Below are 24,990 nucleotides of genomic sequence, written 5' to 3' on the forward strand. Positions count from 1 at the left end.
GGGTGATTAAATACAAAAGGAAGCCAGTGCAAGCCTAGGACCCGCACTCATAAAAACAGTCAAGTCCTCTCAAGCAACCATTGCAGTCTCGATACCTTGGCAGGCTAGTGTACCAGGTGGACTAAAATACAGAAGGATGCAAGTGCGAGTCTGGGACCCACACCCATAAAGAAAGCCAAAAGAAGAGCAGCAGTCTCTTGCCATTTCTGAAGGAGCTGAAAAGAAGCCAGTGGAATGGAGCCATTCCCTCTACTGTTTGTGGACACTGTAGAAAGCCAAGAGAAGGGAGGCATTCTCTTGGCAATTTGAAGAAGTTGGAAAGATGCCAGGGCAAGGGAGTCATTCCCCTTGTTGTCAAAACTATAAAATGGCCAGGAGGAGGGGTAACATTTTCTTGGTCATTCAGAAGTTTATTTTTGCACTGGTTATTGAACTTTATTTTTAAGAACTGGAGAAGAGCCTTTGAATCACACATCCAGCAGAAGGTCCCCATTCACTTTAGTAAGTGTTCATAGTGTAAGGGTTGGAAATAGGTTTTAGCACAACAAAGAAAAGTCTGTAGCAATCAAAAATGCCACCATTTTGTTGATCTCTTACTCCTACACCCTTTCATAAGGCAAACTCTATTTTCCTTGGTCAGTGTCCCAGACCCTGTATTCTCTGCTGCCTTCTCCCCTCTGGGCTTTAGTCTGTGCCCTAACACCCTCCCAGCAACATTGCGGTCCGCGATCATCCTGGGTCGTCTTGCCTGCAACCAGCCTTGGGGGCATCCCTCTTCCCTGACTCTTGTGTTCTTCTTTCGGTCTGCATTGGCTCTGCGGTTACAAGCTTCCCTCATGCACCATGGCTCTCCCTTCTCGCGCTCCCCAAGCCTTAGGAACGCCTGGATCTTCTCTCTCTGGGGTTGTCGAGTGGTCCTTCCACTCTGGACCGGGTCTGGACCGGCTCTGGACCTTCCTGCTCCCTTCTCGGTGTCCTGGTCTGCTCTCCTCCTACCTGGACCGTGCTGGCTCTCACGGTTCCTCCAGGGAGGATCAGACAACTTGTGCACTCCTTCTTCTTCTCTTTTTGTATCCTCTGAGTGTTCGTATTGACTGTAACGCGTACATTGGTTCCGCGGGGCGTTCCTCATTCCTCCTGTGAGAAACCTGAACGTGTGTCACCTGCTAGTCCCCGGGAATCTGTCATCCAGGTGGCCAGGACAGGGCCATCACTTTTTGGATCCAGTTCCTGGGGTGGACCAGTGCGGGATGATCACCTGGATGAGGGGTCTTCAGGGAGTGGAAGTGGGACACCAGAAGGCGAGAGGCGGTATCCCCTTCCCTGTAACACCTTTTGCCCATCCTACCAGGTAGGGTACTTAGGAGCTCAACCCCACACCCTTCCACGACAGGAGCTCAACCCCACACCCTTCCACGACAGAAACACTTTCTCATGGACAGCTCATTGTGAGAGAAAACGGACTAACACTTGCGCTGTATACCTGACATGTCCCAACACAGTGGTCAGGCAGAGTCAGGCATTTACTGATAATTACACACACCTGACTTCCATCAAACTTCCCCACACGGATAACAAAAGCACACGAGGAAGCTGCAGTTCCAAGATGGCAGTTTAATACGAGGAGGAAGATGGCAAGACCGGAGAGCGTTGCAAGGAAGATAGTTCCCTTGACCTTCTCATAGAAAGACTGTTACTTTCAAGAAACTTTGAGAATGAGAAACCGAATACCTGGAATTAAAGCTAAAGAGTCCTCCCGCATCGATAGACAAGGCGGGGAGAAGCGTTTGCCGCTGTGGTACTGTCTTTGGCTCCTACAACAAAGCAGCGCCAGTAGAGTCAGCACAGCCGGTGAGTCGGGGATACTGATACCAGACCTGGCTGTGTTAGCGCCAAGGTTACAAGCAGCAACATTGTATAGAGAAATCTGAAGAAGAACAGTGTGTGAAACGTTTGTGACGAGCAACATGAATAATTAAACAGAAGATGAGGACTGAACTTTTGAAGCCAAGACAGATACCGTAAACCGAGTGGTCTGGCGCCACGTGGGTGCTCATTCGAAGGTCTCTGCCAGGTATCCAACTGAAAGATTTTGTTATAAAAAGGAATTGAGAAATCAAAGTGGTCCTGCAACGGTTCAAGCTAAACCCTGTGCACATTCAAAAGTCTTTGATAGTTAATACTTGATCATGAACGCCAACTTCCCATCCTTGACGCAGTAGGAGACTGTTCCAAAAATGTCACGTGCTGAGTTGGCTCATTTCTAAGCAACGGGAGGTCCACAGTGTGCTGGGATGATGCTAACACAGATTCTGCCCCTATACTCTGTGGGGTTCCTCAGGACACCTGTCTATCGCCAGCATTGTTTAATATTTACACCAAAGCACTCTGCTGCTTACCTTCTAGCATTGGTGTGCAGGTTACAAACTAAGCCAGAACGATGGTCTGGAGGGTTGCCCAGAGCAATGCCAGAGGTTAAGATTCATTCTAAAGCTTCCAGCCATCACCTCTTTGTTTTTGCTATGTCACTCCGAGTGGACGGGTATGCCCAGACGTGGGTCCCGTTCCTGCTGGGCCTAGAGACCCAAGCTACTTCTCACTGATGAGGCCCAACAAGGCCGAAACATGTTTGGGGATGCTTGTGGTCTCATGCAGAAGGGATGTGACCTAGCAGTTCGGTCTGGACTACCCCTTTTGGGGTGGGGCCAAGCCTGATTTGCATATGGTCTTTCCCCTTCTGTAATGGCTTGGCAGGCGAAGAACGATGGTCTGGAGGGTTGCCCAGAGCAATGCCAGAGGTTAAGATTCATTCTAAACCTTCCAGCCATCACCTCTTTGTTTTTGCTACAAACTAAGCCAGCGACACACCTGTTTTTTTAACTGGACGTAACTTACGACACGGATGCTGACCGAGTTACGTCTACCAAACTATTAAGCAATGGATGTCTTCTCATTGGTTGTGTCTCAACAGTTCCAAATCAACAGTTCCAAAACTGAGTTCATCATCTTTGGATCTTCACAATCCAGGATCAAACTTGACTCTAGATAGTCACGCTTCACTATTGAGGATTGTTCCATCTTGGTCCTCAATAAAGTGAAGACGCTTGGCGTTTTTCTGGAAGCGTTATTGGGCACAAATGCCCACGTTAATAACATCATAGAAAACTCTCAATATCATCGAAGACTTCTCAGACAGATCAAGCCATTCCTCTCAGAGCAAACCTGTGTTACCCTAGCTCGTGCCACTATTGTCAGGCATGGGAACTTGCGTACGGGTTTTCGTGTGCCTTCAGCAGCAAGACAAGGCAAACAAAGGAAAGTGCTGGGACAACGGCATTTGGTTGCCAAAAACGCGATCTGTGGCAGAGCCTGGAGGTTGCCATGGAAGCTTGGTGACGCGTTGCTAAGGAGGGGTAACGTTCGTGCACGATCACGACGTTGATCAGGTGACCTTGGGTATTTAGTCCCTCCTCCTTAGTTGCTCAGCACTTCTGATTGAGCATTTTGGCGTTCTGTTTCTGGCCTCGTAATTTTACGATCTTTCCTTGTGTTTTGACCCGGAATTGTACTTGTTTTGGCTTTGGATTACCCTACTGTTCTGGCGACTTCTCCTCATAGCTTTTCATGGTTTCTGGATCTCTGGCTTCTGTGACCTGGATTTCATTTTCGCTATCTCCTTGACTGTTGTTTGGTGCCCGCTAGGTATATTTGGACTTGGACCGGCTTTTGGATTAATCTTTTTGGATTCTGAATTTACGTCTCGTGTGCTTTTGTATCTTCCTAGTACTTTGTGCTGACTTTCCTATTTCTGGATTAGAGTGACTCACGAGGTTTTTCTTTTCCTGCTCCGTGGGACAGCCTCTGCTGCTCCTTGGGACAGCCTCTGCTGCTCCGTGGGACAGCCTCTGCTGCTCCGTGGGACAGCCTCTTCTGCAACGCGGGAATTCGAACTCTTGAAAGAACTGTTCCCCGCACCGTGAGATTACCGTTTGTGATCGCGGATGGCTGAAGGTGGCTCGTGTCATTCATTCTACGGATTCACTCATGGATATTCCCTGGTAAGGAAATTCTTGTGGTAAAGCTCATTTAGCTCAGTATCTTTATTTTCTTAGGCACATAGTGGCACTCATAGTGAATATTGTTTTTGCAGAACTTTTCTGGGTTCTCTTCTTAACCTGACCGTGGTAGTACTTTCCTCCTATTCAGTTCACTCAGGTTAGTGTTATTGGGTTTAGGTTAGAATTGTGATTTTAAATCATCAGTCTTTTGGTACTAATTGTGTTATATTTCCTCCTACAGCCACGTGGTCTCGGGGAATATCCATTCTTTCAACTAATTGATTCCTTTACACTGTGTATTTCTTACATTCAAAGGGGTACATTGGTGGTAAGAATTCTTCTTCTACACTACGGGTTCAAATTTGTGAAGAGGAATTCTGACAGAATCAGAAGCCTTCTTTAACATGGATCCCAACGAGACCCTGGCTACTTTGCTTCAGTTAGTGGCCGATTTAAGATCTGATATGGCCCATGCTCACGCTACTACACAACAACAAATCCTTGAATTACAAACTGCCATTCAGCCATTACCACCAGTGGCTCTGGCGATGCCTAATGTGCCTGTTGTTGAATCTGCACAGGCAGAAGCTGGCCCGGTATACATTACCTCACAGTTCCCGTTGGCTCCACCAGAAAGGTTCCATGGGGACCCCAAGCTGTACAGGACATTTTTGAATCAATGTCGTTTACATTTTCTATGCCGACCAGGTTCTTTTCCTGATTCCGCTACCAAAGCGGCTTTCTTACTGTCGCATCTTGGAGGTACTGCCGCAGCTTGGGCTAACCCTCTTTTGGAAGGGGGTAGCCCATTATTGTTTGATTGTGATGCATTAATTGGGTAAAGTGTTTGATACCCTATACAAGTCTCAAGTTATGGAACTGGAATTGTTAAATCTACAGCAAGGGGATTTGACTCTTCTGGCATATCTAGCCAAGTTTAATCAATTGGCTGCAGAAACTGGATGGCCTGACGATAAGAAGGCGCCATTATTCTATAAAAGATTATCAGACTCGTTGAAGGATACTCTTGCTTTAGTACCAGTAGTTATGGTTACTTTTCCAGAATTATTGGAATTAGTTCTTCAGATCGATGCCCGTAAGGCTGCAAGGAAAGGGGAAAAACATGGTACTCCACCTGGAGTCCAGGTAAATCCCACACCCGTTGCAGGTGCCCCAGAACCCATGCAAATCGGAACCGCTACACGGGAGCCTCTTTCTCAAGAGGAGAGAGATCATCGTAAGAAGAACAATTTGTGTTTTTATTGTGGTTCTTCTGAACATCTGTTAAAAGAATGTACCAAGAAACCCAATAAGAAACAGGGAAACTTGAAAGCTCAGCAATAAGAGGAGTCCGATTGTCGAGTACCAATGTTTCTGCGGACTCCGATCTCAACCAACCTATTTCCTTACAGGTGAGATTTAGGTTGTCTCAAGACCAGGTCGTCCAGGCCATTGCTATTCTGGATTCTGTTGCTACCGGAAATTACATCGATACTCAATATGCTGAGACTTAAGGTGTATCAACTATTGAAAAGGAAAACCCTGTTGTAGTTAATGCTGTTGATGGTTCCACTTTGATATCTGGTATGGTGGTACGACAGACAGAGGATTTGGTGATGGAAACACTTCAGGGTCATTCAGAACGCATTTATTTCGATTTGATCTCTGCGCCCCAGTTCAAGCTTATATTAGGCATTCCATGGCTCAAGTTGCACAATCCTTCAATTGACTGGCACACTGGCAGTATTGAATTCCTATCTGAGTATTGTGAATCCAGGTGTTTGGAGGGGAAGGTTTCAACTTGCAATCCATGTCATCCTTTATTGGATACTGCAGTCACGATTGGGGCGGTCATGGCCGTTGAATTACCGATTGAGTATTCCAATTTCAGAGATGTGTTTGATGAAGGTGGGGGTACAGTGCTACCTCCTCACAGACAGTACGACTGTCCCATTGATTTGGTCCCTGGAGCCAAAATCCCTTCAAGAAGAATTTACTCTTTAACCCACAAGGAGGATGTCATTCTGAAGGAATACATTGATCAATCTCTAAAATCAGGTTTCATAGTCCCATCTCGTTCTCCGGCAGCCTCCCCTTTGTTTTTTGTACCCAAGAAAGAAGGGGAGCTCCGTCCATGTATTGATTATCGTGCCCTCAATTCCATTACTGTGCGTAATCAGTATCCCATAGCACTGATTTCTGTACTCTTGGACCAACTAGGGTCATCCGTAATATTTACCAAGTTGGATCTTCGAGGGGCCTATAATTTGGTAAGGATCCGTAGCGGAGACAAGTGGAAAACGGCTTTCAAGACCAAATACAGATTATTCGAATACAGAGTCATGCCATTTGGGCTCTGCAACGCGCCTGCTACTTTCCAGTACTTCATTAACGATGTTTTCCATGATATGATGGACCAGTTTCTTGTGGTGTATTTGGATGACATATTAATATATTCTGCATCCTACGAACTACATGTACAACATATTACGAGGGTTCTACAGAGGCTTCGTGACAATCACTTATATGCGAAGTTAGAGAAGTGCATTTTTCATGCATCTGAGGTAGAATTTCTGGGCTATGAGATTAATTGTAACAGAGTACAAATGAGTCAGTCTAAGGTTCAAGTAGTTCTGGACTGGCCAATCCCTACCTCCCTGAAAGCTTTACAATTATTTTTGGGGTTCTCAAATTTCTACAGAAGGTTCATTAAAGACTTCTCATCTCTGGTCTCCCCATTGACCGCTCTAACAAGCAATAAGACACCTTTTTGTTGGAATGATGACTGTAACAAAGCCTTTCAGCGTCTTAAATCCGCTTTCACCAGCGCACCTGTTCTTCAACACCCTAATCCGAAGTTACCGTTTGTGGTAGAGGCGGATGCTTCGGACATAGCCTTGGGGGCGATTTTGTCTCAGGAATGTCCGGAAACTAAGGGGTTACACCCGGTGGCCTTTCACTCTAGAAAACTTACCTCTTACGAAAGGAATTACACTATCACAGAGAGGGAGTTGTTAGCAGTTTGTGATTCGTTCATGGTTTGGCAACAACACTTATTGGGATCGGTTTTTCCTGTTCAGGTCTTCACTGATCACAAGAATTTGGTAGCCCTACAGTCTGTTAAGTGTTCCACAGCTCGGCATGCCAGATGGCATGAGTTATTTTCAATGTTCGATTTCACGATTACTTATCGCCCTGGTGCTCTACACACGAAGGTGGATGCTCTTTCACATATCCATGGAGAATCTCTCCCTCGCAGATCGGAAGGCCCTCTTTTGTTACCACACCAAGTGATTTGTGGTTGCACCATTCAACCCACATTAAGAAGAGATCTACAGGATTGGGTGAGAGACAATCCTGCAGAACCGGCAGTGCTCAATCTTGAAATCATTCGGGGGTTGCCACATATCAAGGGGTTACTGTTTCTTCCAGATAGTGGTACTCGGAAGAAGGCTATTCAATGGTGCCATGATTCACGTTTAGCTGCACATCCCGGTAATAGTAAGACTCTTAATCTCTTGCAGCGCTGGTGTTGGTGGCCGTCTATGTTAAAGGACGTTGTTGAATATATTTCCCATTGCTATGTCTGTGCTCAATGTAAAGCTCCTAGTCCTAAACCGGTTGGACTCTTGCAATCCATGCCCGTTCCCGAGTATCCTTGGTATATGATCTCGATGGACTTTGTGGTTGATTTGCCTCCGGTTTCAGGTTTTGACACTGTCTGGGTAATCATTGATTACTTCACCAAATTGGCATTGTTTGTGCCTTGTCAAGGTCTGCCATCTGCCCCGAGACTGGCGGATTTGTTTCTGAAGAACGTTTTTCGCCTTTTCGGTCTTCCCTCCGTTATCATCTCGGATAGGGGTTCAAAGTTTACTTCCCATTTCTGGAAGTCACTTACTGCCTCTTTTGGAATTGATGAAAGATATTCCAGTTCTTATCATCCCCAAACGGATGGACAAACTGAACGCCTCAATTCCACCATGGAACAATATCTAAGGTGCCTTATTCATCAATATCAGGATTCCTGGCTTTCACTGCTTCCTATGGCCGAATTCGCGTATAATAATTCTTTAAATTCCTCTACATGCTCTTCCTGTTTTTTGTCATGTTCGGTCGTCATCCTCGGTCTTTGCCTGTTGCCCCTGTTCTGCCCACACGCCAGCCGGCGGCTTCTTCTTGCATCCAGAATCTGTGTACAATCCATGATCAGGTGAAGAAACACCTTGTTGTTGCACAAGAAAACGCCAAGCGCTTTGCTGATGTCCACCGGTCCCCGGCTCCTCAGTATAGAGTGGGAAATAGGGTTTGGCTATCTACAAAAAATCTGCGTATTCCGGGTAGGAGAGCTCTTCTTCTGCGTTATGTAGGGCCATATGATATCACTGCGGTAATCAACCCCGTAGTGGTTCGGCTGTCTCTTCCAGCCAAGTGGAAGGTACATCCTGTTTTTCATGTCTCTCTAATCAAACCTTTTCTTCCCGGAACCACTCTCCCTGCACGCCCTCCTTCCATCGCCGTGCAAGGGGAGGAGGAGTACGAGGTCCACAAAATTCTGGATACCAATCTTTCTAGAGGTACCAGAATGTATTATGTGGATTGGAAGGGTTATGGACCGGAGGAAAGAACCTGGGAACCAGTACAGCACTTTCATGCTCCTCGCTTGATCTCTGAGTTCTGGGCCTCAAGGAGACGGAGTCTATCTTTAGGGGAGGGTACTGTCAGGCATGGGAACTTGCGTACGGGTTTTCGTGTGCCTTCAGCAGCAAGACAAGGCAAACAAAGGAAAGCGCTGGGACAACGGCATTTGGTTGCCAGAAACGCGATCCGTGGCGGAGCCTGGAGGTTGCCATGGAAGCTTGGTGACGCGTTGCTAAGGAGGGGTAAAGTTCGTGCACGATCACGACGTTGATCAGGTGACCTTGGGTATTTAGTCCCTCCTCCTTAGTTGCTCAGCACTTCTGATTGAGCATTTTGGCGTTCTGTTTCTGGTCTCGTAATTTTACGATCTTTCCTCATGTTTGACCCGGAATTGTACTTGTTTTGGCTTTGGATTACCCTACTGTTTTGGCGACTTCTCCTCATAGCTTTTCATGGTTTCTGGATCTCTGGATTCTGTGACCTGGATTTTGTTTTCGCTATCTCCTTGACTGTTGTTTGGTGCCTGCTAGGTATATTTGGACTTGGACCGGCTTTTGGATTAATCTTTTTGGATTCTGAATTTACGTCTCGTGTGCTTTTGTATCTTCCTAGTACTTTGTGCTGACTTTCCTATTTCTAGATTAGAGTGACTTGCAAGGTTTTTCTTTTCCTGCGCCGTGGGACAGCCTCTGCTGCTCCGTGGGACAGCCTCTTCTGCAACACGGGAATTCAAACTCTTGGAAAAACTGTTCCCCGCACCGTGAGATTACCGTTTGTGATCGCGGATTGCTGAAGGTGGCTCGTGTCATTCATTCTACGGATTCACTCATGGATATTCCCTGGTAAGGAAATTCTTGTGGTAAAGCTCATTTAGCTCAGTATCTTTATTTTCTTAGGCACATAGTGGCACTCATAGTGAATATTGTTTTTGCAGAACTTTTCTGGGCTCTCTTCTTAACCTGACCGTGGTAGTACTTTCCTCCTATTCAGTTCACTCAGGTTAGTGTTATTGGGTTTAGGTTAGAATTGTGATTTTCAATAATCAGTCTTTTGGTACTAATTGTGTTATATTTCCTCCTACAGCCACGTGGTCTTGGTGGGATATCCATTCTTTCAACTAATTGATTCCTTTACACTGTGTATTTCTTACATTCAAAGGGGTACATTGGTGGGAAGAATTCTTCTTCTACACTACGGGTTCAAATTTGTGAAAAGGAATTCTGACAACTATACTCTCAAGAATGAACTACTGCAATGTCCTTTTTCGGTGTGCTAGAAAATGCTGTATCCAGAAGCTGCAAAAGTTCAAAACAAAGCCATTTGCATGGCGAAAGCTCTCTTGCGCAAAGCCAACATATCAGGAAAGAGCTACATTGGCTACCCGTGGCTGCAGTTTAAGATAATCACCCTGACACATGTGTGTTTCCGGTAATGCTCCTGTATACCTCAGGGATAGATGATTTACTAGGTATGAGCCCAAAGGAGTCCTAAGGTCCATAATTTTTTTTCATTTCAGAAGCTTCTGAAAACTTTATCTTGTTCAACGGTTCTTTCTGTTGTGCAATTACTGCTTTGTTCCGTCTTTGATGTTTTGTCTCAAGTGTTTTTGTGCGCCCTGATGCCTGTGGGTTTTGGGCCCGTAACAAATAAATAAATAAAATAAAGGTGGCAGCCTAATACAACATATTTTAAGTCTGGTCAAAGGGGCATAATGGCAGGGGAACTTCCGGAGAAGTCCCTCTTCCACCAAATCTAAGTCCATGAATCAAAAAAGACAGGGAAAAGACCAAAACGTTAAGAGGCCCCACAGGGTTGCCCTAAACCCCCAAAATAGGAAATGTGACTTAATAATGACTTTATAATAACATTAAGCGCTATTTTGCCCTAGGGTGTTTGCTAAATTACCTATTTTTGGAAGATTGCAGGTTTGCCAAGCACCACACCATGCCCATGTTGATATATGCTGGTGGGCATATGGGTAGTGCGGCAGGCAGGACTCTGGGCCAAGGACAGAAGGAGCAATGCAGGCCCAGAAACATATGAGTAAGTGGGTGGAATGTGGTCAGTGTTTGATTAACTGACAGGGGGTCTTCCCTGCACACATGTGGTACTCTGAGAGGCTGGGGAAGCGGGGGCGGGGGAGAGTGGTGTTGTGGAGGGTGTCTCCCCTAACTTACAGAAGAGCAGGAGATTGCAGGGCCAGAAGAGGAGAGGAATATGCCTGTTTGGTTATTCCCCATAGTAGAGTAGCCATTCAGTGGAGTTGGGTGGGGCGAGGGGCATGCAGGATCACTGTAGTGACCCAGATGCAAAAGGAGCCAGGTTGCCATTACTGCCTTGGGAATTCGCTGTGCAGCAAAAGCGAGTGCCGGAAAAAACATGCAATCTATAATAATAAAGAATATATTTTGCAGTAAACATACTGTGTGGATATTGTGTACTCTTCTATGCTTAGCTGTACCTTCAAGCAGCATGTGGCTTCTACAACCTTCTCCTCTCATAAGAGTGCAGCCAAATTGCTCTGCCACGTTTACCATTGAGAGGTTGGAATAACTTGGTGGAAACCACACTTACATTAGGACACACACGAGAAGAACACACTAATGGCCCAGCTGGGTGCAAAGAAAATATCCACACACTGTGTTGATTGTTGCACCTTGCTGCTTAACTCAATTACTTTTCTTTTGGAAAATGTTTCGGTTGACTTAAGTTGCCTGTGTTTTTTTCTGAAAAATGTTATCTTTCCTGGGGTTTGGGTAGACTTAAAATGTATGTTACCGGAGGGCTATGTGTATTAGGTTCTAGAACAGATTTTGCAAAAGCTATTGTGGAGTTTCAAACTGCTGTTTCCACTGTGAATGGGTGGGTGAGCTTCCCTACCTCTTGCACTGCTTATGCGTCTGCACATTCTCTTCTAGATATTCAGAGGGTGAACCTCAAAGTTGGGGGGATACATTTGGACTTAAAAAAGGCCCAACTGTCTGAGACAAGGGCTGAGGATTTTTCACTTAAAAGATTTAAGGCAGATCTAGCAGAGAAGCAAGAGACGTGACCCATCAACTAAAAATGAAGACATTGGAGTTAGTTGCTGCCAAGGTAGCCCATACCTATATTTCTGGGAATGCCTCCGACTCTCCCCGGCAAGCTTGTCTTAAGTTTACTAAGGACTTGGTGTTTATGTGGTTGGGAACCATATTTGGCATGGTTTAACTCCTTTGAAATGGCTTGTTAGGTGGGGAAAGAGGGTGACTGGGAATAGGCAAGGCATGTATATTGTGAGCCGGTGCCCTCAGAGTACCTATGACGCAATCGTTGAGTTTAGTGAGTATGTACTAATGAAGTATAAAAAGGTGAGGGAAGCTCTGACTCTTACATTTGGTAAAAAATGAGTATGGCAGGAATTGAGTCACCTACGAGAATGATTCCATGAAAAACCTGCATGGTTGTGATTGGCTACAGAGGGGGCCTTTTTCAAGCCATGATACATCTGGTTGCTCTGGTGCACTTTGGGTTCTTGCTTTCCTAAGATGCGTGAGCACTTAGATGATTCTAAGGTTTTAGATACAACACCTGCCTGTTGTTGCTGACATGGGGTTTTGTACAGTGTTTTTCTCAAAGTTTAGGGCCTCATAAAGCTAAGGAGGGTACGAATTTTGGTTAGGAAAACCCTTCTCCCATACAGAGGCTCAAAATATAGGTGGGTAAGCATCATGAGCGTGGGTCTTATAAGATGGGTTGCACTACAACCAGTCTGGCATGTTGTGGTGGTCTTACTTCCAGTAAAGTAAGTGGACCTTTAGTGGTTTTCAGAATCCTAGGTATTTGCTTAGACTGTGGAAAATCTGATCACCTCAAGAAGTCCTCTTAGTTTCCCAAAATGATAGAGGCCTTATGCTTGTCCTCTGATGAAACGTTCTTTGTTGCAGGCATCCCAGAGATCTCTTCAGCCTCTGTCTGGGTACTGTAAGTAATTCCTAATGGGGACGTTGTGATTGCTCCCCCATATTAGATGGTATCTACACCCTTTGTATCTGGACATCCAAGTGACCAATGGGTTGAGAGACGTTGGTTACTGTAGTAGACAGTAGTTAGGTCGAGCAGCAATGGTGACTGTAAAATTACCCCTTCAGCCTACTAACCTATCTAGTCACCTTGCTTGTGAGTTTCACATTACTCTAGTTGCCATTCAGATGGATGACATTCAGACTAATCTGCCTGTCACTATCCAAGAAAATTCCATAGGTAAAGTTTTCCTTGGAAACGGCATGGAAGAGAGAGATTCTTAAAAGGGTCCACTCACATCACTGATGTTGTGAGCCATAGCTACACTCCAACTCTAGGTCAGTTTTCTGAGGTTACTCCAAAGCCTGAAAAGCTATCCAAATGTAAGAGCAAGAAAGAGTAGGTCTTCTCTCAAGCTCCTTGGGTCAGAACATTTAACTCCTTGTACCCCTACTGGGGAGAAGGATTGGGTTTCTTTGGTGGCTATCATCTTTAGTGTTGGAGATGCCGCTGGATTTACTTTCCCCTCTACTGAGGGACTTGTTTAAAAACCCTTTGAGTTCAGGAGTAATACTCTCTCCTGAGGGTCTTTTGGAACAGATTCTTTTACTAGGAAAAAAGAAACTTCATGTAGAGTGGTTTAGGTCCCTTATCCCACAGAGGCAGGACTAATCAGCAGAGTTAGTCCTATCCTTTTGAGCTTTGTAACCAACAAGGGGCCTCATTAGGAGTTTGCCGGTGCAGTAATAATGTGCGAGTAATTTTGTTTACCGGCACGTTATCGCACCAGCAATGTCCAAATTTGCCAGTGGGGTGGCCGGAAATTCCGTCCAGCTAGGAGCTGAAGGTAATTCTGCCACCCCACCAGCAAAAATATCCGGTATTATCGGCACCGGTATTACCAGCAAATCCCCACCATGGAGTCCTTGGGGACTTACCGCCGTTGCCGGCACTCGGAATCCAGCGGTAATTACACCTGACCGAGTGCCAGTAACGGTAATAAAGGTTGCTGGTATTACCGCCAGGATACCGGCAACCTCTTAATGAGGCCCAAGTAGCCCAGGTTGGCAAGCCATATCATGTATCGTTCACCAGCCTAACCCCAGCATACTTTCTTGGTTGGGTAAACACACCCAGGAACAAAATGGTGTGCTAGCTTCCAAAACTTTGAAAGGGGCTTCTCTTTGCCTGTGGAGTGGTGGGCAGGGCCAACCACCTGTCTCTTTGTATGTATACTAAGTGAGCCCCCAGACCATTCTAAAGATGTGCTTGGTGAGACCTATCTTGGAAGAAGGTGAAGAGATGGCATGGCTCCGAGTATCCTGCTGCTGCCATAATGGCTACAGTCCCGAACCCTCAGACTGAAACTCTCTGCCTCTCCATGTTGGGGACCCTTTTCTGAAGCTCTTCCCTACCTTGTACCAGGCCTCCTGTGCTGATATCCTGGTGCATGCAGCCCCAGTGGCCCTCATGAATCATCCCTCTCATATTCACTGGTCCTGAGGCGAGAGATCCATCTGCCATTTTGGACTCCTAGTGGGTTGCTGCTCCAACAAACTGTTAATCATGGAACATGCATGACTTGCATGCCTGCAGGTGCTCCTTGCTCTGGGACCATTCTGCTGTCTATGCCTTTGTCTCAACCTGAGTCGCCTGTGGCCTTATTTAAAGGGTCGCCCCAATGCTACCCATCGCTGTTGCTTTCATGTGCTCACCTTCATGGGTTGCTTGAAGGGACACCCTTTTGTCATTGCAGTTCCTGTAGTCCTGGTCCTGCCTCTTCCTTGCACTCTGGCTGATCTGGAATTGGTGTCTAGCCAAAGTCAATCCGGAGACATAACACGTGATCTCTGCACCCATAATTCCTGGGCCTTCCTTGCAACATCCGCCTGCTGCGGCAGCCTTCTCGGTGTCTTCTGACCCCCATCCTGTAGCCGATTGTCCTCATTATTTTTTTTGCTGCGTACGCAGTCCTTTTTCAAGACCCCTGTGACTGCAACTTTCTTTTCAGTGAATTCACTACATCCATCCATCCACTCCCGGGCCTCTGGTCATCGAAGGTGGGCATGGATCACTTGGCATCAGTCAATAACAGAGCAGACAAAATGTTGAATGTAAAAATGCTGAATTTCGAGGGGCAAATTTTCCAGCAAATATATGTGTGTGGAGGGGGAGTTTAGGGTTATTAAAAATACAAGTCTAGTATGCGGTGTGAGGGCTGCGGGGGTCTCCCCTCGCATATAATTATGGGGAAATGTTCAGCATTCTAATTCTTTTTTTCAGTAATCCCACAGGATCCGATCACTTTGGGTATGGACCTCAAGACTCTGCATTTGGATGGTTGCCACCTTCTACACTCCTAGGACCTGTAATTAATACTTACATACATTGCCTGGGAGGATAGCTTAAGGGCAACATGCACGCCTGGCAAACAAGACAAGGCCGTACAACACAGGTTTGATCCCGGTCACTGCGCTTAGAAGCTGGAGGAGTGCAGCATTACATTATATAATTGACCAATAGTAATTGTCACTCTAGCTGTGAGCAAACTATTTGCTTTCTCTAGTTGGTTTCTATGGCTAAATTTTTCTAAACTTGTATAGCTCCCTAAAGGTAGTTGAAATGCTTACCGACCTGTAAATCGCCACTGATATATTCATAATATGGTTCTGGGGTTTTTGAATGAATCCTGTAATTTTTGATAATACTGGTTTTAATTGTGAGTTGAGACTTCAACTTCAAAGCTTGCAAAATTTACTAGCACGCTCACTTTGGCCAGGAAATGTTATTATGGGAGTACCATTTAAATGGTATTCTACCTTGCTGGCGAGTATGCACCAAGCACTTATGGTGATGCACCATTTTACAGAAAGTACTGGTAAATATTTTGTCACCCGTCACCATAGTTTCAATTAAGTTAAGTATGCAAACTAAGGAACTTGCCATGCCGGTCTAGTGAGATTTGTAAGAACTTGCATGGCCTGCACTTTTCTTGACCCTGTTCTGTTTTTTATAATAATTGTCCAATGTTTAAGAATCTACCTTCTGCCAATATTTCTCAACATATTGAAAGGGGCCCCTAGGGGACCCTGACGTCTATGGAAACAAGGCGAGTCACCACACACGATAGATACGCCAGACACGAGGTTGTATTCCCAAAGCTAGGGTTTTATTGCAAAGCAAAAGTCTCAGTTGGCCAACTCGGTCTCACGCCCCGCGACGTGTATCTCTAGACCTCGAGGGACGCAAGAGCCATGAATTACGTACATCAGTTACATATATACAAAATGCATATCAAACAATCAGCTATGACATGTTTAACACACCCCTTTATTGGGTTTCTTTGAACTTGGTGTGATGATGGACATCTCCGACCACTAGGACACCTTCAAACATCTATTCTAGTAACAGTTTGTGGGTGCGAAGGCATCTTTCAGTTGTTGAATAGAACACAGCGCTTCTGTTCTTGGAAGCGAACCACATACGGGGGGAGTTGCATTCCGGACCTTGCTATCTATCAGGTGCTATTCGCGTCCTGGGAGCCGACATGCTCTAGCGGGCTCAGCAAAGGGGGGGGCGTAAGAAAAGCATAATTCAAGCCTTTAGCTGTATTATTCTAACATATTCTACCATATAACGAGACTAGCTGGCAGCTGTGAAATGATTAAATGCCCTGCAGCTCTGCTTCAAGGCTACATTCGGGAGGGAGCCGGGCATTCTTCCTGGCGCTGCCTATGTTTGTGTTTCAGCGAACTCTTGTTATCCTCACGGCCCTGCGGCCTTGTCCTTTTCACATACAGACAACAATGTTTCACAGTCGAGCAGTGTAAGTGGAAAATATACTGCGAAGCAATAGGAACAGAAAGCAATGTGCAATGGTTAGAAAACAAAATGGCGATTCTTGTTACATCAAAATGGCCGTTCATTAGCAAACTCGAAAAACTATATTTCGTGCATGAGACGGTTGGCCCACGGCCACCAAAATGCGTTTGCGGTTTCAAAGTAGAGGTATCCGTATTTCTAGACTGACATATGACTTTATAACGAGTATCATTTTCAGTAAATTTGCTGTGTGCACTTAACTTTGTCTGCTGGACTGTGATTATCTGTACTTTATAGAAAAAAGTGAAGCCAGACTGCTCTGCCACGTTATCTTTGTGAGAGATGGGATTAACTAGCTGGTATCTCTTTGCACACACAAACGTTGTTCTTAACCTTCACACAAGAGGACTTTAGAGAAACCGCCGTAACACGTGGGTTCATGGAGCACCACCCTCTTTCCTTTTGGACTGTTCTCTTTCAGGCCTGGATGGTATGAAATTCCTTCACCCTTAATACAGTCCCCTGCTTACTGGGGGTCCCCTAGTGCCAGTCATACAGCGAAGTATCACGGTAGTGTGAGAAACCTGTCCATGTCTCCCTAGTTAGTCCCTGAGTATCTGTCATTCAGGTGGCCAGGACACCGCCATCGCTATTCGATCCAGTTCCTTGGGGTGGACCAGTGAGGGAGGATCACCTGGATGGGGGGTCCTTGGGGAGTGGGACACTGACGGGTGAGACGCAGTATCACCCTTCTTTCAACTCCTTTTCCCCATCCTACCCCAAAGGATATTACAAAACACTGCCCCCCCATATTCAGACACGAACACTTGCACAACACGAAAGACAATGGACTAACAGCAGAGGCATTTACCTGACATGTCCCAATACAAGGGTCAGGCAATGGACCAGAATCACACACACACCCCTGAGGGCCCTTTCCTGTCCTCACAGGGATAAAAGGTGGAGCACAAGAGCACAGGACGAGCAAGGCAGACCGCAAGACATGAAATCTCACTCAGCACGGCAGTTCAAGAGGAGGCGAAAGACTGGGAATACCGAGAGGGTGACAAGGGGAGAAGTAATCATACCCTTTCCTATCCAGGCCTGTGAAACCACTGCAGACGGAAACATAAGACCGCGAACAAAGGCCAGCGTGTGTTGCAGCAGATGTCGATGGTACACAAGACCCTCCTCCGCTGATAGCCAAGCCAGGGAGAGAAGCTGGTCTCTGTGGTACAAACATTGACTCGAAGGAGAAGAAAGCCAAGAGGTTCATCACAGCCGGTGAGTCGAGGGGAGAGTCGATAAGAAACCGGGCTGAGTTGAACGAAAGGTAACATTGAACTTTGAATGCATGAAGGAACTATTGAGAAAGTGGGGGAAAACCTGCAACAGAGGCGTCTGGCACCACGTGGGTGCTCACGCAGAAAAACGGTTACCCAAAGGTAGAGACTACCTTAACCAGAAGGCCTTGGGAAGAGGCAAGGAGAGGTCAAAGTGGTTATACAGGGGTCTTGTAAAATCCTCTGTACCATCAAAGTCTATGACCAACAGACGATTTTGAAAGCTAAGGGAACGATTCCCGCATGGTGAAGTTTTATGAACAGTGTAATGATAAGAATGAACCCGACAGAGGGAGGTGCACAAAGAATTGTTTGAAAAAACATTAAGACTTGTGAAGTCTTTGAACGACAGCTATTGATGAAGGAAAGGGAGATGGGTCCTGTGTGGTGAACCTAGAGTATACACTGTGTGTCGTAAAAAGGTTGGCAGAGTGAACCCAGTGGAGGGATTCTAAAGAGGGGACGAAGTTTGAAGTCCCAAAACACAGTGAACTGTTGATAAAAGTTGGCGAGAGTGAACCCGGCAGAGGGAAGCCGACAACCAGGGGTAGAGCCCGAATAACTGTTTAACTACATTTAAGATTCGTCAAAGCAAGAAATATTGGAAGTCTAGAGTAAAGTTAATTGTCCCCCTTGTCAGTTGGGGCCGAGCCCGGCCGAGGGAGATCCAGTGGTGAAAAGTTGTCACCCAAAGTTCATTGGAAAAAGGAACTTTTTAGTTGTTTTCTTGAATACGACTTGTGTGAGAAACCTGTCAATGTTTCCCTAGTTAATCCGGTCTGCGCCCGGAAGAGGGGGACAAAGGGATGAAGCCGTCACCCAAAGTATAAGTGGTACTGAACTTTGCGTTTGTTGAGTACATCAGGCCCTCAAAGGCAAGAGACTTTTTTTGCTAAGAGACTTAACCATCGAAGAACCTGATAGCCGAAACGGAACTGTTGACTCGTGCTGGGAATGCTAGAGTGTGTGCTTTGCTCAGGAGATCCATCTTGTCCCGTGCTCAAATCGTGGGGAAGGAAGACACTTGGCAATCACATCCTCACTTATTCTTTGTGAACACTTCTTTCTTTATTGAGCACATTATCCCACACTTTTTTTGTATTTAGAGGAAGGATTGGCAATAGGTTTTTCTTTAGTATAGGCTCTTTTACTTTGACAAGACGCCACAAGGACTGCCTTATTTTTCATTTGATGGTCGACGCTTGCTCCCATCTTAGATTTAAGTTTAGCTTAGGCATTTCTCCACCCTGCATTTACAGTTTTATAAACACCCGTGAACTGTGATCACTTGTCTCTGTCTTTACTGTTGCCACCATAAGTTCCTTACAGTAAGGGACCACAGAGGAGAACGTCAGAGAGAGAGGTAGGACAGGAGAGCATATGGGATGGGAAGGGCCATAGGGAAACTGATAAGGGGCACACAGGTGTAATGGCTATTAAAGAAAAGCAACACTGGGATAATGAGTGCACAAGCTAAGGGGGAACATGTGTATGCACACAAAAACCAGGCATCATATAGTGCCACAGTGCAATAACAGAAAGTGCTCCAGTTTTATGTACAATACAGTTCGAACTGCGAACATTACAAGAATTGCAATGCCCACAAGTACACAGCCAGAGCTTGAAATACAGTGGAGCCCTCCACTTTGCATTACGGAGGTATGTATTACACAGAACATGAATTTGAGATTAGTCTATGGGAAGGTTTTTGGAAAAGTTTGTTCCTTCTGAAATTTGAACTCCGAGCTCTCGCAATGAAAGTCTGATATCCCCCTTTACTTCACCAAAAATACTTGTCAGCATTCACTTTGTCTGCATTTTCACATTGTCAAGGTGGCAATGGATGTGGTAAGGTTAGCTGTGAGATTAGGTTGGGGTCAAGGAGGCGTTGGGGCAGAATAATATGGGTTACAAAAGGAGGGAGGGTTCAGGTCATCTCCCCCCTGTAATGACAAAGTGAATGTTAGAAGAAGTGAAAGACTGAAGAGGTAAAGGAATGAAGAGTTAAATGTGATGAAGTGAATGTGTGGCGAAGTAAAGATGAAAGTCGGACTGCTTGTTACCAGTACCATCTGGAGAAAGGCATTCATAGATACATTGCGCTAGGCATTGGGGTGCTGGATGAGCGACAGCTGGCTTAAGTTAAATGGAGACAAGACAGAGGTACTGGTTTCAGGCTCTACTGCTCCTTCTTCCCTGTGGATTGCAGACTTTTGGCCATTAACCCCTGGGCCTTTCCCTATTCCAGTATCAGTGGTAAAGGATATTGGCGTCAAGTTATCGGTGTCGCTGTCAATGGCGGATCAGGAAACCTCAGTTTGTCAAAGTGGGCATTTTAAATTGAGAACGCTACGTAAGGTTCTGCCTTGCATTCCCTCTCAATTCCATGCGCTGGTTGTTACCTCTTTAGTTTTGAGCGGGGTTGACTATTGTAACTCACTTTATCTAGCCCAGCCTGCATATTTGATTCGTCGACTTCAACTCTTGCAGAACATCGGAGCAAGAGTTGTGGCGCATACTCCCCATGCTGCGCCCATGTCACCCATTCTGTGTCAGCTGCGCAGGCTCTCTGTTGATAAACGGGTCCAATTTAAATCTTTGTGCATTGCGCACCATGACTTCTACAAGACCGCGCCTAGTATCTTCAACTTAAGTTCTGTCCTTATGTACCACGCCGGCCTTTGCGCTCTTTAACTTCTTATACTATTCAAGTGCCTTGCGTTTTACGTTCCTGTGTAGGCGGCCACTCTTTTTCTGTGACAGCTGCTAAGCTATGGTACTCTCTCCCTGTGGCTCTCCACGCTACTGACATTTTTGTTTCACCGCTCTTTGAAGATTCTCCGTTTTTAGTTTCTCCCAGCAACCTACCTGTGGCTAGCACAAAGATGCATTTTTAGTAACATGACATAGGTGAGTTTACATGTTGTGATTGGTTTAACATTCACATATGCACAGTGTTATTTGCATCTGCTGCACTCCCTGCTCAGCAGGGAGGGCTGCAGTCAGTTTGTTTGTTATATCCATATTGGGAAAAAGAAACAAATGGAAAAGATGTCTCGCTAAAATGTGGGATCTTGTATCTCGGAAAAGGATGCATCACTTGTCACCATAGATTCTTTATGTGCCTTCCAGATACTGCATCATCACTGGTTTCTGATATTGTGACACCTGCTTAACAGACCTGCACTGTTTACAATACAGTTCCAAATGTACAAGATGGCACCTGGATTAAATAGTTTGTTTTGACCAAAGTTGACATCATGGAATTCGATCTACAACATGATTCTGGAATAGAAAGCGGCTAAACCTGTACATTGAACCATTCAGCCACACAGCCCTTAAAATATGTATTTTATACTTAACAGTTTGCTTCTTTCAATGATCCATATTGGCTTTTTCAATTTTGTTTTGTTCAGTTTCTCAAGAGCGTTTGTTTGGAAGGACACACTGAAGCGGTTTGTGCTGTGGATGCTATTTATCTGGAGAGACAGCTGAGACCAGAAATTCTCATCGTTTCTGCAGCATCTGACTCCACTGTTCGAGTCTGGTCTTGTTGTGACTCAATGAGTAAGTAATTCTGTTAATTTGAAACCCTTTTTCATACCTACATTACACCCGCTAAAAACAAGTAAAAGATTACTATAATAAATAACTATTCGATTCAACTGACTTGACCAGTGCCAAATAAAAATGCAGAAATGTACTGCTGCTTTATCAAAACACAACCGATTTTTGCAACGTGTTACTACTGTTAAATGCCCAACTGTGGAACCATGTATAGAGCGGTAAATCCATTGGTGATTTCATATTTTCCAGTAGATGTATTTGTTGTTAAGTTTCCCATTGATATCTAGGGATTTAACTACAACAGAAAAGATGTTGGAATAATCTAATCATAAGGTGTCAGGTATACTTAAGCAATATTACCCGAGCAGGGGGCGGGGAGTGCATTACCGGACTAGGTGGAAGCCTGAGCGAAGTGAGGGCATTACTGTTAGCCTGGGGCATTCCCAGGCCCTATAATGCTCCCCCCGCCTGCCCTTGGGAGGGTACTATTGCTATTAGAATCCACGATGTACCGGATACTAATAATTTGTTTAAAATAAAAATAGATGGCTGTCATGGATCCGGAGAAGAGACTAAGTAGTCCCTTCTTCCTTCCCATGACTAATTGACCAGGCTGCGGGGACGCAAGGGACCAGGCCTTGGAGGATAAGTGGGGCAGGGATGGGATTTGGAAAAATATGTGGAAAATACAACGCAGGGATGCCGGTTGCAGGGCAGCACTTACCTAAGATCCTGGCAGGGCAAGATGGCAGCCTCCCGCTAAGAGGAGTCTCGGACGGTGGGATTACCATGTGGTAATGCTCCCGTTTGGAGCATCCTCATTGACTGGGAGGCTGAACCCCCCCTCTCCTCCCCCCTCGCTGGGTTCTATAATAAGGTATCAGGTTTTTTTCCTGTTAGGGAATGCTAGTCTCCCTTGGAATCACTATTCTAAACACAGTCTCAGGGATTTAGCGCCCAGCTTGCTTCTTTGCCACAGTCACAGGGCCTAACTTGCTATTTGTTAACCATCCAGGCTTCGGTGCCTGGGTCACTTCTTCATGCTTCAAGGATTATGGGGCCCGGCTTACTGTCCAGCAGTCCCAATTCTTTCCAGGAAGATCGAGCATTCTGTCCTTTGGAGCTATTTCATTTGTCTAAGTGCCATCAACTTTAGCAGTCTTACAAGGTTCCCCAGGATGCTCAGCCTCTTCCGCTCTCTCGGGCCCCAGGCCTCACAGCTCCCTGAAGCCCTAATGCCTTACTGCAACCTGGTCCTGATGCTTGCACTACTGCTTGCCGCCCAGCCTCTGGCTTACTGCTTGCTTCTGTCCAAGTACTAGTTTTGCACAGACCTTATATAGGCTTTTCCTTGTGGCCTAATCTACTAGGTCTCCTGATTGGTTAGTTTCTTGTTCCCATGTGCTGAGTCCCCAGAAGATTGTGTTTATTGATTAATTTGCCACAGCTAATGGGAGCCCACCGTGTCCCGAGGCTTCAAAAGCCTTGGCAGGCACCATTGTTTCAGGTTTAGGCCCTGCCTTCCTCCCATGGCACCACTGTGGAGATTTAAGGCTCTCAGGCAACGTCACTTATTTCAGCCGCGATACTGTAGAGTCTTTGCTTCTTTTAGTGAGCGCCGAGGGGTATCCGTCTGACCTGCATGATGCATATTTTGCCACATCTTCATTCACTCTGCTGGTCTTCTATGGCTTTCTTTGCATGGGTCCCTCCTGGTTCATAGGACGCTGCGGTGCCACAGGGCTTACACGCTTCACATTTTACGCTCTGGAGTGACACATCTGTGAAGGATCCCCATTGACCTATAGGAACATGCAGGGAGGGGTTCCCAGGTCCTGGACTACTTCTTTTCTAAGGGCGTGCAAGAGGATCAACTAAGTGATCTTGCTGACCTTTGGGCCCTCTTTCCGTGACATATATAACTGGGACATAGGTCTTTGGGGGCAAGGCTCCTTCATCATACTCTAGATCTTTGAAGCCAAGTCTCCCTGCATTAGGAAGTGGGTCTTTGCAATTCCCATCCTGTACTGCCTTGAGGTAGCTCAAAGATCTGCTAACAAAGCCTTGGCAGAACAGCTTTTTTAAGTTGCAGAGTACCGTCTGAGTCTTTGGACAGGGTCTGGTACTTGACTTTGGCTTGATATAATTATTTCTCTTTTCAAACTTGCGAAGGCCTGGTGGCTTTGGCCTTTCCAGATAAGCCACCCGGGATGGTCCACAGTGTGCTATGAGGTGCCTAGCAAGCCTTATTCTGGTGGGTGACTTTGAGATCCCTCTGAGAATTTCTGATATAGAAGAAAGTCTTGAGGTGCCAGCATGGCTCTGATCCGGGTGGGAGCCTTGAATCTATGTGCCTGTCTCTGTACATCTTTCCAAGGCTTGGCAGAGCAATGCCTCCCAGACTTCAGTTGGTGAATATAGGAAGGCCCTTTGTTAGGAACACTCCTCTTCTGGTAAACTAACAAAGGCATTGTGTGTACAAGGCCTTGTGCATGCATGCTTAGATTGTTTGCAAAACCCCTTGCGATTTCTCGCCCACATCCATGTCTTTCCCCTCTCCCAACATGGCCCGGTTGACAGGGGGTGAGACCCTAGAAATGGAAGCTGGTCAGATTCGTTACCATCTGAGTGGCGTTCTCTCATCTCGGGTGTGTAGCCTCTAATGTGTAAACACAGCACCACTTTGAGTCATGCAAAGTAGTTGCAGGACAGGTACTTCTCCAAGAGAGCGGCGTCGTCCTCTGGCATGGTTTCCATGTAGCTCCATTTCCCTCTTAGGAGACCGCTTGCAGGAACAGGTGGCTTTTATTGGGCAGGCACTAGACTGTTTCACCAGCCACCAATCCGGAGTGCCTGGACAGACTTCAGAGGAGATGCACATTAACCCTAATATCAGGCTCACAGGACTCAAGTCTGCCGCATTGATCCCCTTAGTTCTGAAGATCATTGACTATCATGCACAAGTGAGGCTGCTGTATCCAATGCTACCCTCTCTGCTGCCTATTTTGATCAGCATAGGTTCCATGTACCTATGTGGCATGGACACACAGACACAGAGTGTGATGCCAGTATACTTAGTTGGTGATACCTATTTGGGCCACCTTTCTCATATATTTTGAGTATGCTAGTTGAGTACCTGGATTGATTCGAGCATGGAATAGGAACTTAGCATAGTCTCGTCGACTGTGATATCCTGTTAATGCCACGCTATCAGGCGGCGGAGACAGTAGGGCAAGTTTGCCGGTACCCTGCCAGAATTACCACTGGGGTACCAGCAAACTCCTAATGATTGCCTTTGTATCTCTTTTGGAATCTTTGTATTTTTTCAATTGCACACATCACCTTACAGTGAAGTGCAGTTAGGGTACTTTGTATCCTTGAAACGTTTTACTTTATGGCTATTTGGTTACTTTGACAATGTGTCTATGACAAGCTGGTGGCAAATTGTATGATTTTACTTTTGTATTCTTGTTTTGTACTGTTTTAATGGTTTTTTGTGTGTGTGCACGTTTGCTTTAACCACAAATGGCTACTAAAGGTGGCTAGGACCCCAAAAT

At 45.8% G+C, this 24,990-nt stretch overlaps 1 protein-coding gene across 2 annotated transcripts in view; it reads left to right on the forward strand.

The window, feature by feature from the left end:
* Nucleotides 1–24,990, forward strand: part of ELP2 (elongator acetyltransferase complex subunit 2) — a 1,316,635-nt gene that overhangs the window by 300,789 nt on the left and 990,856 nt on the right. For both annotated transcript variants that reach the window (XM_069620606.1, XM_069620607.1), the window contains exon 4: nucleotides 21,283–21,433. In XM_069620606.1, the coding sequence (XP_069476707.1) occupies nucleotides 21,283–21,433 (151 nt within the window). The remainder of the gene's footprint in view (nucleotides 1–21,282; nucleotides 21,434–24,990) is intronic.

The sequence above is a fragment of the Ambystoma mexicanum genome, chromosome 5q (assembly GCF_040938575.1).
Source record: "Ambystoma mexicanum isolate Mex_15411 chromosome 5q, UKY_AmexF1_1, whole genome shotgun sequence".
Taxonomy (NCBI): domain Eukaryota; kingdom Metazoa; phylum Chordata; class Amphibia; order Caudata; family Ambystomatidae; genus Ambystoma; species Ambystoma mexicanum.